Source organism: Bubalus kerabau, chromosome 13 (assembly GCF_029407905.1).
Source record: "Bubalus kerabau isolate K-KA32 ecotype Philippines breed swamp buffalo chromosome 13, PCC_UOA_SB_1v2, whole genome shotgun sequence".
NCBI lineage: Eukaryota > Metazoa > Chordata > Mammalia > Artiodactyla > Bovidae > Bubalus > Bubalus kerabau.
The window spans coordinates 7136440-7150840 of NC_073636.1; the positions used below are offsets into that span (position 1 = coordinate 7136440).

At 46.2% G+C, this 14401-nt stretch overlaps 1 protein-coding gene across 3 annotated transcripts in view; it reads left to right on the forward strand.

The window, feature by feature from the left end:
* Positions 1 to 14401, forward strand: part of SPTLC3 (serine palmitoyltransferase long chain base subunit 3) — a 151383-nt gene that overhangs the window by 104415 nt on the left and 32567 nt on the right. For 2 of the 3 annotated variants that reach the window (XM_055543411.1, XM_055543410.1), the window contains exon 9: positions 7751 to 7877. In XM_055543411.1, the coding sequence (XP_055399386.1) occupies positions 7751 to 7877 (127 nt within the window). Of the gene's footprint in view, positions 1 to 7750; positions 7878 to 8345; positions 8885 to 14401 lie in introns of those variants that run through there. The other variant, XM_055543412.1, reaches the window with a different exon arrangement.

The following is a 14401-nucleotide window of genomic DNA, read 5'->3' on the forward strand; positions in this document are numbered from 1 at the left end:
CTGTACCTTTTCCCTAGATTCCACATATAAGAGATTCTGCAATATTTGTTTTTCTCTTTCTGACTTCTTTCACTCTGTATGACAGTCTCTAGGTCCATAAGAGATTTTTCTCTGCAAATTCTCTCCCACAGTCTTGGATAAGCCATGAGTCTAATCTTGTCATCCTCTCATATCTTATTTGTGTGACTGAAGATTCTGAGCTGATGGAATCAGACTAAGTGTTATCCCTGTCATTCCACTGCCAACATCACCCAGGAGGTCACCAAAATGACACAAATTTTTGAAAAGGTTTTTAAAGAAGAGGGAAGAAGACGAGAGGAAGAAAATGAAATATTAAAACCTGACTTTCAGGGCTCAAAAAACCAGTTCTCTGCTCCATCATACAACAGTTTTACCAAAGCCCTGATGGTTCTCTCTTCCAGGTGTACACCTGCCCCAGAGGGACTGTGAGGGTGGCCTTGGCTCCCCTGGGGAGGGCACAGCCGTGTATGCAGGTGGCCTATATCTTCTCTAAAACTCCCGATTCCTCCTCAGGAACAGGAGCTCAGATTCCTGGTAAACCAGCTAGACAAACCAGGGAGGACAGCTGAACACAGTCTGGGTGCGGAAAGCCCATGATTTAAAATGGCAGATTTTACTGCGTGCAACCCACCCTGCCATGAGACGCTGCACAAACGCTAAAAATGTTCAGAGCTCCCGGTGACCTTCGCCCTTCAAAAAGCACCACTTTCATCTGAGCTCAAAGCACTGCTGTTCAGCCTCCTTCCACAGGCCTGCGGGAATTCATCGAGGGGTACTGAAAACATAGGGAATGCCCAGGATCTTACAGAATTCAGCTAAAGTCTAGCGCGAGGCTCGACGTTCCCTTCCTCGACTGTCGAAGCCATGGGATCAGAGGGTCCTAAATGTAGGTGAGCCCTCGCCCAGGCTACTTCGCTTTGTGAGCTTGCAGTTTTGTGATGACTTGAGCAGCAGTTCTGAGCTACAAGATTTTTCACCAAGCGTAACTCTGTTTCCTGAGCCGAGGGAACCTGAATAAACTGAAGTGAGCGGATCCTTGAAATGCTGTCAAGTTTGCCAGCTGTCACCACGTTCCCCCTTAGAGTTCCTGCATGTGGTTACCTGCTCGAAACAGAGGCTCCTGCTTGCCAGTTCACGCCCAGCGCAGTACGCTCTCTCACATACTCCCCATCCTGAAGGCAGGCGGACTGTTTTTAAAGTATATTTGCTCTTGCCTACCTACTTTCTGTTGATCTGCGGTAGATACGGAGCCATTGTAAAAATCATTAATATTTAGTATTTGCCGTAATCAGGAAGAAGAAAAATATATGGATCATTTTTTGTTCTTTAAAAAACAGCTTCTTGGCATACTTGGAACCAGAAGGATGTCTCCTCCCGCTCCTTCCCCCTTCTCCCTCTATATTACACTGCAGTCTCTGAATTTACCACTAGGTGGCAGCGAGAATTAGAGAGTGTTTGGCAGAGACCCGTTAGCCCTGAACCGGGAAGATGAAAAACCAAGAAAACACCGGGCAGTTTTCAAGGCCTGGAGGGTGAGCAGGATATGAGGCCTGAAATAGCAACCCACTCCAGTGTTCTTGCCTGGAGAATCCCAGGGACAGGGGATCCTGGTGGGCTGCCGTCTATGGGGTCGCACAGAGTCGGACACGACTGAGCGACTCAGCAGCAGCAGCAGCAGAGCGTGTCTCGTGTTGTTCCCTGATGATTTAAAATTCAGTCCGGTAAAGAATCCACCTGCAACGCAGCAGATACCGGTTTGATTCCTGGGTCGGGAAGATCCCCTGGAGATGGGATAGGCTACCCTACTCCAGTATTCTTGGGCTTCCCTGGTGGCTCTGACGGTAAAGAATCCGCCTGCAATGCGGGAGACCTGGGTTCAGATCCCTGGGTTGGGAAGATCCCCTGGAGACGGGAAAGGCTACCCACTCCAGTATTCTGGCCTGGAGAATCCCATGGACAGAGGAGCCTGTCCCAAAGAGTCTTATCCGACTAAGCACAGCACAGTACAGATAAAAACACCTGCCTGGAATCATTTTGGTGAGCCTGTGACAAATGCAGATAAACTGGTTTCCTTCCAGCCTAATGAGCCTATGAGTTAATCGTACTTAGTATCTGCTCCTCTGTGCCTTTAACTTGTTAAATTATGTTAATTTTAAATTATGTATAGTTTCCATTTAAATCATGGATTTTAATTCCCCTGGACTTTGAAGAATTTTGTGAAGAATTTTCACTTTGAATTTGTTTTTTAATTGATAGGACATAGGATTGGGCAAATGCTGAAAATCTTTGGGAAAAAAATCTTTCTAGTATCTGTTTAAATAATTCGAATTCAGTTTTCAGAGTTTCATGTTACATACTTTTTTCTGAATATTTTAAAATAGATATCTCAATTCGGGGAACTATTACAAAATATCCAACATTCTAGATATTAAACTCTACAAAGGCAACAAAATTAACCATAAACAAGTTAAAGTGTACACACTAGGACTTTACATTTTTCTGAATTATTGATCATTTCAAGTTCACTATGTTCCTAGGCTTCCTAGTAAATCTTGAGAGGTGAAATAATCACTTGGGTCCAAAAATCTAGAAAACAATAAAACTCTCTGGGTCTTAACTCTCTTTTTAAATGTCAATGTTAGTGGTGCAGGGACTGTAATCTTAATAACAGTTTCTAGGAGGCTCCAGAAATCTTTATGGAGCAGGTCAAGGTCAGAAGTGCATGCATTAGCAACCAGATGTGTCACGGAAGAAAAAATATTTGGAAACACACAAGAGAAAAATTGCTTTGGTGCTAAGATACAACCTCAGAGAGTAGAGATTTTGTCTTCATCCCAGCCTTGCAGTAACAAAATGTCCTAGAAATTCATGTCTGCCTTGGCCCAACCGACTCTCCTGACCCCAGGGAAACTGCTAAAATGGTCTCTCAAGAGCCAGCTGGGTTTCACTGTTTTGCCCCCTGTGAGTTCGGAGCTGCTGTAGCTGAGCCATGAACAACCCACACTGAAGCTTTCTGTCCTTTCAAGATCTTCAGGTGAAATGTCAGATACTTCTCTCCACCTGTCAGAGCTCCCTCCCTTCTTCTTTGAAGAAAGCCTGAGCTGATGGGGCTGGTTTCCTTATTTTTTTAATTTGCATTGACCCAGTTGCCAAGGAGATGGGGTCAACAGCACAGACCCCAGCTTCTGGGGTCCAGATTTCTCTCAGGCACAGGTCTCATGTCCTCTTGCATGCCTGGAGCTGACCACAGGCTTTCACAGCCTCCATGAGACCAGAGATTCGCAACTGAATGCAGCAAAGGTGACCCTCAGGGCTGGTAGGGCGCAGGGCTGGGATTCTGGAGGAGGGACCGAGGGAGAGCAGCTGAGTTTGGTGTGAACATTAGCCCAGAAGCCTGGCACCAAAGGCGGAAGCCAGCTCTGCTCTGCATGCTCAGCCCTGGCTGGAATTAACAGCCCTTTGAAGGAGATGGGGATCATGGAATGAATGCCAAGGTGTTTACCCTAAGAGCCTCCTGTCCGACTTCCTCAGAAAAGCCACTCTTGTCCTTGAACTCCAGGTTCAGGGTTTTGTACTTCCTAATGGTTTTCGAAATCTCAGTCTGAGAAGACCTCTAACCCTCCCTGAGGGAAAACACAGCCCAGACTCTCCTTGCCTAGGACCAAAGCCAACTCTTCATTCAGGGCTCATGGCAACCAGTGGGCGAGTGATAGGAGCAAATCGGAAACCAGGAGCCAAGGCTGCCCTGAAGATGCTCTGCTGAGGTGCCCCCGGGAGCTCCCCTCTTTGAAGCACACAAGCAAGCTAACTTCCATCCACACACTCAGACTCTGAGAAGGTAGACTCAGTCTGAAAGAAATAAGATTGTGGACAAGACGGTCTTTCTCTTAAAAGGAAGTGATACTGTGCCGATGAGGCACTTACTCAAACTTAGGATGCACGTGACCTTGGCTTTATGAAATTTCTCAACTCATGAGGGAAATTGAGGACTGAGGATGCACCTTTAGGAGGCAAAGCCAGCTTTGTTTCGCTTCTTTGATCTTTGTCAGTGATGCCCCAAAGCTAAGAGAATATTGCTAGACTAGTTCCTAAGAATACAGCTTTGTACCCGCTGACTGAACCTCAGGGACCCTCAGCATCCTTCCTTGGTCCCTAAAACCCTTCTGATTTCCATTAGACCATCAGTATCTACCAGACCCCTGCAACGTAGTCACTACTATAGATTTTAAGAGAGTATATAATAAAGTCTGTAACTCTGTTTGCTACTCTCAAGGAGGTCCCAGTCTCTTTGGAGAAATAAGAGGAATATACAGGACACATTTTGAGATTGATACAATTCAATCCATGGTTTAGAACTGTGAACAGGTGTGTGTATTAGAAATTCTCCCCTTCCTCACCTCCCCCCAGGGTGCAGTCTCTGTGATTAGGGGAAACACCACATGAGTAGCGATGAACAGTCTTCTCTGCACTCCCCAGGGCCTCCCCATCACCTTACCAAGCCAGCTCCTGTGCTCTGAAGAAGTAATATAATCTGATGCTAAAGGGTGGGAGGAAGGGGAACTCTAGAGCCAGACTCTTTGGGTACAAATCCTTGTTATCGAGCCACTTTTTGGTGGGATAATGTTCTGATCTGTTCCTTAACACAGTGACCCCACCTATAAAGTAGAGATCAAAATAGTACCTAACTCATAGCGTTACTGAGAAGCTAAAATGAGTTACTGTAGGTAATGATGCATGTGAAATACATTTAAAATTCTTACAATGGAGCCTCAAGCAGCCCATGGGCATCAGCTCTGGGTCTCTCCATCTCTTCAGTGAGGCACTGTTGCCATAAGGTCTAGATTCTCCCTTCTTTGAAATGCCTCTTTTCCTTTCTTTGCACTCTCACTGTTACCACCCAATAAGGATGGGGGAAGTGTTGGGGTGCAAATCTTTGATGCCCAGATCTACCAATGCGTGGAGGCGTAAGCATACAGCATGACCCTCTGCTGGACAAGGAGGCTGGGATAAAGACACACCAAGTGTCTGGTTTTTGCCCCCTCCTCCCACCTCATGCTCTGAGTGTTCAGACTCTCCGAGCCGGCCATCCATTAACAATGGCCACCAAGAGCACCAGATATTCACTATGCAGTGGATGCTTTTCTAAGCACCATGTGTATGTTAGCTCTAATCCTCATAATGACTCTGAAAAAAGTATAACTGTTATCCCATTTCTCAGAGAAGAAAACTAAGGCACAGAGAAGCTTAGTAATTTGCCCATGGTCTCATATCAGCAAGTGGCAGAGCCAGGATTTGAACGTAAGTGATCCAGGCTCCAGATCCTGTCTCGTAACTCTGAGGTCAGACCTGCCCTGGAGGGAACAACCCCTCATTACCTTTCTTGGAGGCACTAGCTTTTCCGTCTGCCTTCATTTGGCTCCTCCATCCTGTGCTGATTAACATGCCATCTTTATCCCTAATTTTAGCCCATGTCCATGCCTCTCCCCTCATCTGCAACTATCCAAATCTACTCATCTTTTAAGGCCAAGTCACCTCCTCAAAACTCTCCTTCCTGGACCACAGGAGCCCACATCATCCCTTTTCCTGCATCCCACCCAGCATCCTGCTGGGAGGTACCAGCTTTCAGTAGAGAAAGAAAACCCCTGCTTCTGCTCATAGAGGAGCATGAAGAACAGCCTGGATGCAGCTCCTCTGGAAAATGACCACCTCTTACTCCTTGATGCTCCCCCGCATCTTCCATGCTCCAAAGTGAACTTCTTGGATACCATGTGGTCAGTGATGGATACCACCTCCATCAGGTGATGAAAACGCTTATAAGATTCACTAAACAAAAGAACAAACAGAAAACTTAATTTTGATTTTAGTGCAAGTGGAGAATGGCTGCTGGGGACTAGGCTTTCTGTCCTCCTCTTCTTCTCAGGTTCCTGCACATGGAGCATAGTCCAGAGCATCTCCTTGTACAGACTTGCTGGAAAGAAAGATAGAAGGAGCGTGGAGGCGGGGGTGGGAATGGGCACAGAAAGGAGGGGAGAAGGGAAGGAAGGGAGGTGGGGGGGGGAGGAAATAAGGGAGGAAATAGAGAGGAAAAAAAAAAAAAAAACTGGAATGGAGAGTCTAAAATTAAAAGACCTAAAGAGGAAACCAGAGTAGAACGATGGAGAGGGAAGAAGACACAAAAAAATCAGGACTGAAGAGTGTGAAACGCAGGGGAAAGAAAGTCAGGGGAGCAGGAGTGCTGGAGAGGGGACTGCAGACAAAAGACATTCCGAAGGGAGCAGGGCAGGCGGACTGAAGCTACCTGGTCCCCCAGCCGCCAGGGAGGCAAGCCACTGACTACTGTGGGAACGTTTAGGAAAGTGTATAGTGACTTCAGGTACTCTACTTTCGTCACTACTAACTTTAGTTACTAGCTCATAGGAAGATAAACAATGTATACTTAAAATGCTTGGGTAAGGACGCATGGCTGTGAGCTACCAGGACACCCACCCTGAGAGGGAAAAGTGACAGGCGGGCATGGTGCCAAGCACAGAGGTGGGTGTGGATGTGGCCAGTGCAGGGGGGTCAGGAGGAGATGGTCTGCTCGAAGCAGAACTCCCCCCAGGTCACCTTCCAGGCAGTGACTGAGAAGGCACCAAAGTGGGGTTCTAAGCTGTCTCATGATCCTGGAAGATAAGTGACCGCCGCTTCATGGACCCCACTGCTCACTCAGAGCCATCCTGAGCACACTGGCATTTCTGAAAGGCACCCCGAGAGTCCTGGGCTGTGAGCCAGGAGGATGTCTTCCCAGTCGGGCTGAGTGCCCCTGGGCACCAGCGCTGAGCCTCCCCTGACCACACGGCTGTAGAAGGAGGTGATTGGAGCTCCTTCAGGCTCTCAGCATGCTTACTGCTGACCTCAGGTTCAGGCTGATCAGGCATGCTGGTGGAGAACCATTTCTACCGCCGTAGAGACCAGCATCCTGCAGCCAGTCAGCGCTCCAAAGACTGCGGTGCAAAACTCCCTGTGGTTCTCTCCAGCCCACAGCACACTGGAGTTTATCTTGTCCTTACCTCCACGTTGAGTCAATCTCTCCTCTCCCTTCTGCTGCGCCCTTACACTGGAACTTTTCTTTATATCTTTGTCTTTCTTCAAGATGCAATCCTACTGCCTCAGTGGAGCTTCCTGTGTCTACTCCCAAGAAGCACATCCCCTCTTTCTCCTCTGCCTTCTGGTAGCCTCGCTGCGTATATTAGTCTGCATATCTTGTTACTTCCCCTGCCGTTACTTCTTCATGTGCACAAGCTCATGTACTATGCTCAAGGACAAAAATAAAGACACATTCTAGATCATTCTTTGTACCCTCCTGAATACTAAACCACTGCTTGCATGACCTGGATACCCAAACAAATGTCTAGGAGGCCGTTTTTCCTTTACACATCTGGTTTTGAGTTTCCCTGGTGGCTCAGATGTGAAGAATCTGCCTGCAATGCAGGAGACCCAGGTTCGATTCCAGGGTCGGGAAGATGCCTTACACATCTCAACTCCAAATTTGGAGCTCCTATTTTTGTATACCTTCTATGTTGTTGAGGGAGAGGCTGAGAAGAATGGATAGAAAAAACAAATAGCTTAGTGATGCGCCTGGAATCAGACGGCGTTCAAGAATCAAATGTCTTCTGCTGTAATATGTGGAGATGGGTCCACCAACACAGATTTATTTGCCTTCTTTTTGGATTTCCCTCCTTCGTTAAAGGGCCTTGTGGATTATTTACGGACTCACTCCCATAGCGCTGCTTATGCCACATCCATGAGCCCCCCGGTAGCAGAGCAAATCATCAGAGTAATGAAACTCATCATGGGACTAGATGGGACCACAGAAGGTAAGAGGGTCTGCAGCAAGCCCAGCTTCCATTCATTCCTTCCTAGACCCCTCTCTGCCTCCCTTCTGCCCCATCAACCTCTCCCCTTCTCAAATATACTGCTTTGTCTTAATGTAACCAATTTGTAAATTAAGCCATGTGTGCATTAATAGTACATAATGTGTAGTAGTACGGAATACATAAATGTACTGGAACAGCCCTTAGCACACAGAAACGGTGAGCAGGGCAATGCTTTTTTAAAGCAATGAACACTTTCTAACTTACCTCTTCATGTGATCAGCAAACGTGGATGATTTTGTGGTTTAATTAGTCGTGTTAAAATGAAGCCTGCCTTGGTGTGTGTTTGCCTGTGCCTTCTGGGGATGGTCATTTGTTTCCCTGAGAATGAACTAGTCAATTTAATATTCTTTTTTTAATCCCCCCCATCTATTCATTCATTAATTCATTTCTTTGATCATCACTCACCAGGATTTGGGGAGAAGGAATCCGCCACTCCTCATTCAAGTATATACAGAGAAAACACTCACAACAATAATTGATCAGCCATTTCTCTGATGTTGGGTCTCCAGGGCCAAGACGTGCTACCTCGTTTGACTCAAATGAGCTTACTCTTTTTTTTGAAATATGCTTTCATCAAGGGCTGTTAGATTTCACCTTCTATCTTTAAGATACAGTTTATAGAGCTTCTACTGTGTACCACCATAGGGCACAGTGATGACTAGGGGAGTTCTTGCGGTCAAGCAACCTAGTGAATGTGTTTATAGAAGCAGCAAATTATCCTGGCCCCAGAACTGCCCTCTGGGCTATACCATCCGTGTGCCCTGCCCCACCTCCGAGCTGATGTGAAACCCTACAATGCTTAGTGCAATGTCCTGAGCAAGCCTACTATATCAGTAAAAATATGAAGAAGTCCATCATTGTTTAATATTATTAAAGCGACAAAATACTTGATTCACATACACTTTGTACCCAGAAACCTACTATATAAAACGGACTAGAACAGGGCTGATGTGGATAATGTAGTGTCTTTGAAAAGGTGTTAGTCTCTCAATTGTTTCTGACTCTTTGCAACCCCGTGGACTATAGCCCGCCAAGCTCCTCTGTCCATGGGATTCTCCAGGCAAGAATGCTGGCATGGGCAGCCATTCCCTTCTCCAGGGGATCTCCCCGACCCAGAGATCAAACCAAGTCTCCTGCAGTGCAGGCAGATTCATTACCATCTGAGTCTCCAGGGAAGCCCTTACCCTGGTCCCTGATGCCCTTCCGCTGAGTGCTAGGGCTCCCCAGGCCACTAGGTTGAAAAGAAATGATAGACTTTTCTTCTTCACTAAAGAAAAAATGGATTTGAGGGTGACTTTGTTCCTCCATGTAAAACGTACTGATTGACTGACTTCTACGGTCATTTCCAGCCTTGCCTTTGGGGTTTTTATGATTCTGTATCTTACTGAATAGTCTATGTGAAAAGAAATGTGATTCCAGTCTATCCATGGTGCAGTGTTTAAGGGCATGAACTGAAAACAGCTGCTGGGACTTGATTCCTGGGACACTGCTTAACTTGCTGTGTGGCCTTAGGCAAGTGTCTTCATTGATCTGTTCAACTCTAAGTTACTTCTCTGTGCTTCAGCTCCTCCAGTTGCAAAATAAGGGAAAGGCTATTGATGAGCTAAGGGTTTTGTGAGAATTAGGTAAAATAAGACATAAAAGATTTCATTATGACTGAAAAAATTCTATCTATGGTAAGCATTATATAATTGCTTGCTAGATTCAGTTCAGTTCAGTTCAGTCGCTCAGTCGTGTCCAACTCTTTGCGACCCCACGAATCGCAGCACGCCAGGCCTCCCTGTCCATCACCAACTCCCAGAGTTCACTCAGACTCACGTCCATCGAGTTAGTGATACCATCCAGCCATCTCATCCTCTGTCGTCCCCTTCTCCTCCTGCCCCCAATCCCTCCCAGCACAGAGTCTTTTCCAATGAGTCAACTCTTCGCATGAGGTGGCCAAAGTACTGGAGTTTCAGCTTTAGCATCATTCCTTCCAAAGAAATCCCAGGGCTTGCTAGATGACTTGGTAATATTCCTGAAGTGTTCAAGAAGTATTTGTGCTACCTCAAGGATGCTGTAGGAAGGATTCTTATGATGGAAGTGAAGTAAGACTAGATTTCCGTCAAGGTCCTGGGTTAGTCAGGATAAGCTAAATTATGCTAGTATAACAAATAAGCCTGGAAAATCACAGTGACTTAACTGAACCAAGGTTTATCTCTTGCTCATAGATCTAATATCAAATATAACACAAATCGGACAACTTTCTGTCCACGTCCCCTCATGGGAAGTGACTCAGGCTTCTGCTGTCTTGAGGCTTGGCTGTCTCAACACATGGCCTCCACAGTCACCATGGTAGCCAAAAAGAGCATCAGCCTAGAAGTGATGCTTATCATCTTGCTTACCATCCATCGGCCAAAACTAGTCACATGACCCACCTGAATTTGGGGAGGTGGTAGCAGTAAATTAATGGGTCTGAATATGGATATGAATAAGCAGATATTATTCAATCTTTTAAAACAGAAACTCAAAATAGACCTGTCTCCATCCCCACATGAGCTACCAGGTTATGTGAAAAAATTAGTTTGGAACCACTGGCTTCTTGCAAAGTCGTCTTAATGATATTCTTGACTGCGTGGATTTCTTAATGAAAAAAAGTTATTTGAGACTTAAGCTAAAATGCAAGTTAAATGAATTGTACTGTGATGACCAGAATTATCCATTGATCTTATTCTAAAGACAAATAACTAGAAAAAGGTTACTCTGAAAATTAGCCTATGTCTTCATAAAGATCACTTACTTTTTAAGCCCTGTAGGTTATATGTTTTTTTTTAATTAATTAATTTATTTTATTTGGAGGCTAATTACTTTACAATATTGTGATGCCTGTAGGGTATATGTTATCATCATCCATTGATTCACACATACCCAGCTTAACAATCTTTTCCTTTCTGCCTCTGGACAGCTTTGCCACTTCATCACAAACAGAACGCACTCTGTTTGATCAAAAAGATCTCCAGAAAAGTTACATTCAAAGATATGATCGTAAGCCCTTTGATAACCATCTGTCATCAGTTTTTCTCCCTCCAAGGAGAGAGATATTTCCTTTAGTTTTCTCTCTTAGCCTCGTAATTAAAGAATTGCTTGGTCATTATTTTTATCCTCTCTCTTCAGTCTTATTGCCATTTTCAGAGAGAACAGAAAGAAAAAAATAAGAGAAAAAGCTATGTGTACAGTCTGTGTCCTCAGAATCTAGATAGGGGAAGCAGGGAGAAAGATTGAACAGTTTCTTTTCAAAGAAATGAACAAAAGAAAGTGATAGAAAAGAAAATTGATAGAATCATCAGCCAAGTTGCAGATGGTTCAGCCTGACATGGCTTTTGAAGAATTCAAAGGCACCCAGTGAATGATCACCCTGGCCTCACTGACAACAGTGCCTGCTTTAAAGAAGATAAACAAGACTGGTTGGGAGCATTGCATTAACTCACCCCTTTCTGCAGACATAGACCAACTCCCAGGGTAAAGTTGCCCAAAGCTCAAAGGACTGCACTACATCAAGCCCGAGCTGCCTTACAGGGTCTGAGAAACTGCCCTGCTCTGAGCCTTCATCTTCAGCCTTCTCCCCTCCTGCTCTGATAGGAGCCTTTCAAGGCTTTGTTTTCGGGTTGAGTTTGGGGAGCGGTTGGCCAGATCTGTTCCTTGATGAATGTCTTCACTTTAATCTGCAAGGCAAAGCCATACGCTTCAAAGAAAGGCAGGCTGCAGGAATAAGGTCAGTGTTCCTTTGAAGCCAAGGTTCAAAGATGAAATAGCAGTCCCAGTGAAATGACAATGTTTATGCACAAATAGCCACCTTGACTGCGGCCAGGCTCCTTGCAGAGCTAATACACACAAGCTGAGGGTCTGCAATCCGCCCAATCCTTTCCCCAGCACCGAGGCCCTTTTCATCCCCTGGCCCATCGCCCTGTACAGCACAATGAACCCAAAGTGGAGATTTGGTTTCTCCATCCTACCGGACGTTGAGAGATCCACCAGCCAAACACCAACACTGTGAGCCCCTCAAGGGCAAAAGCTGTGTCTTACATAAATCTGATGTTCCTCTGAGTATCCAGCCCACTGCTTGGCTTAATAAACATTCCATGATTCAACTTTCACCTTGCAGGCCCACTCAGTTTCAGGTCAGTGTTTATGCTGAGCAAGATGGAGGGAATGTTTGTCTCATAGGACTGGGAGCTGGGGGGCAGTCCTACGTCAGTTGTGGCAACTGCAGAAGGGGTCACTGAGCGATGGGGATTGCTCAGAGATGGACACTGCTTTGGTAGCGGTCCAGAAAGATGGCAGCTCTGTCGTTTTCTTTATGGCCCAGAGAGCCGCAGGAGGGTGAGCCCCAAGCTGCACCAACCACTCCCCTGAAGGAAGCATTGTCTACAATTGTCATCTTATTATTTATTTAAATTTTTGATGCATATTTTTCAATTAATCAGTCAACATTCTTTTTGAACCCCTAATTGGGGTTCTCTGTCCCCCCAGCTCTGGGTAACCTTTCACTTCTCAGAGGAAACAGAAGTTGTATCACATGGAGGGTTTAGGGTGTATGCTTTGCAGCCAAACTGTGTGAGGCCCGGTCCCCAACCCGCCACTTGCTCCATGAAATGGCCAGTTGCCTGCCCTCTCTTAGCCTCAGTTCCTTCATTATAAACTGAGGTTGTAGAAGGATTAAGTGATGTAATACAGAATAGTGAACGCAGCATGATGCTTGATGCGTAGTAAGCACCCGATAAAGGCAAACGATTCCTTTCTCCTCTTCATTCTCTAGTTTTTCCAACAGTGTTTATGCACCCTGGATTCTCCCCATCTCTCAGGCCTTACACCTGCTCCAGCAGCAAATCCAGCAGCAGTTCCTTTGACGTAAAGCCAGATGCGGGTCTTCTCTCGCTCCCCATCACCCCCTCCATCAGCTCTCACCTGGATCACTGGAGTGATTCCCCACTCCCCACGCTTGTTGCCTTGTGACATTCTCCACACAGAAGCAAGATTACCTTTTTTTAAAAACTCACTCAGACTGGATCACTGCTCCAGTCAGAGTTTCCCACTGTTTTCCATCTTAGTATAAAAGTCCAGACTGTGGCCTTCAAGGCTTCTTCTCCTGACGTGATCTTCCACGTTTCCCACCACTCGCTCCCTTGCTTGGTCTGCGCAGAGCAGGTAGTGTCCTTGCTTTTCCTGGAACCCAGGGAACAGCTACTACAGAGGAGGGTCTTCGCATATGCTGGTCTTCCTGGAACAGCATGTTCAGCCAACACCCACGTGACCCGCTCCCTCACTTTCCGCCCATCTCTGCTTGGAATCAGCCTCATGAGAGGAGCCGCTGGGTGCTGAACTGCACACCCACCACCCATCCGTCTAATCCTCCTCACCTTTCTTCAGTCATCACAGCACTCATGAGCCCCGGGCAAATAATCCACAGATCTGCCTGTTTTCTGGTTTCCCTCGCTAGAACGTAAACTCCAGGAGAACAAGCGTTCCGTCTTAATCTTTACACTGAGAATAGTGCCTGGCAGTGACAAGTTCTCAACAAATATTTGTTGAATCCTTCTCTCTTTCCCTTTCAGCTCAGTAAATAAAAGACCCTTATCTCCTCCACACCTCTGTGCTTGAGTCTCTTCCTTCCCAACTTGTAAACGGCATTGGCCCCTTTCCTCAACTATGAACTTGATCATTTCCTCCCCTGTAAAAGCCTCCCCTCACCCCTCCTTTTGTTCCTACAGCCATTGAGTCTCATCCCTTCCGTTGCTGCAAATCTTCCTGAAAGAATGGCCCATGTGCCAGCTCCCTTTTTCCTCCCTACGCAGCCATCAGCCCTTATCCTCTGGCCATTTCCCTGGACTCTGTCCCTCAGAGGTCACCACTGCCTGCCTACCCTGCCGCTGCTCCCCCAGCCAAACTGGACGGATGTCTCCACCTCACCCTCCCTTCCTGAGAACAGTCTTCCCTTAGTTGTGGAAGACGCTCTTTTTTTGGTTCTTCTTTCTTTGTCTGTCCTTCCTCTCCTTTACTGCTGGGCCCTCTTCCCCAGCTACATTTAAGGAATGTAGCAGAGGAATTCCAGCCTCTGCTCTGTTTATGCTTCCCTCTGCACATGCTTGCTCCCCTGTTCCATTCTGTTGTGTAGAAACATGCTTCTCAAACTTGAACTCACATCAGTCACCTGAAAAAGGGATGGAAGAAACCTCTCCACCTCAGGACACACAATGGATTGCTCCATTGGCTAACACATCCTTGTCTCACCAACATGAAAAAAGGATCTCTGTGATTTCATCAACTTTTCCTGCTGTTACTTCAGTGCTAGGCTGATGGAATTCACCAACTCTGTGAATCACAAAGCCACTTTTGCTATCGTAAAAAAGTGAAAGTGTTAGTCACTCAGTCACGTCTGACTCTTTGAGACCCCATGGACTGTAGCCTGCCAGGCTCCTCTGTCCATG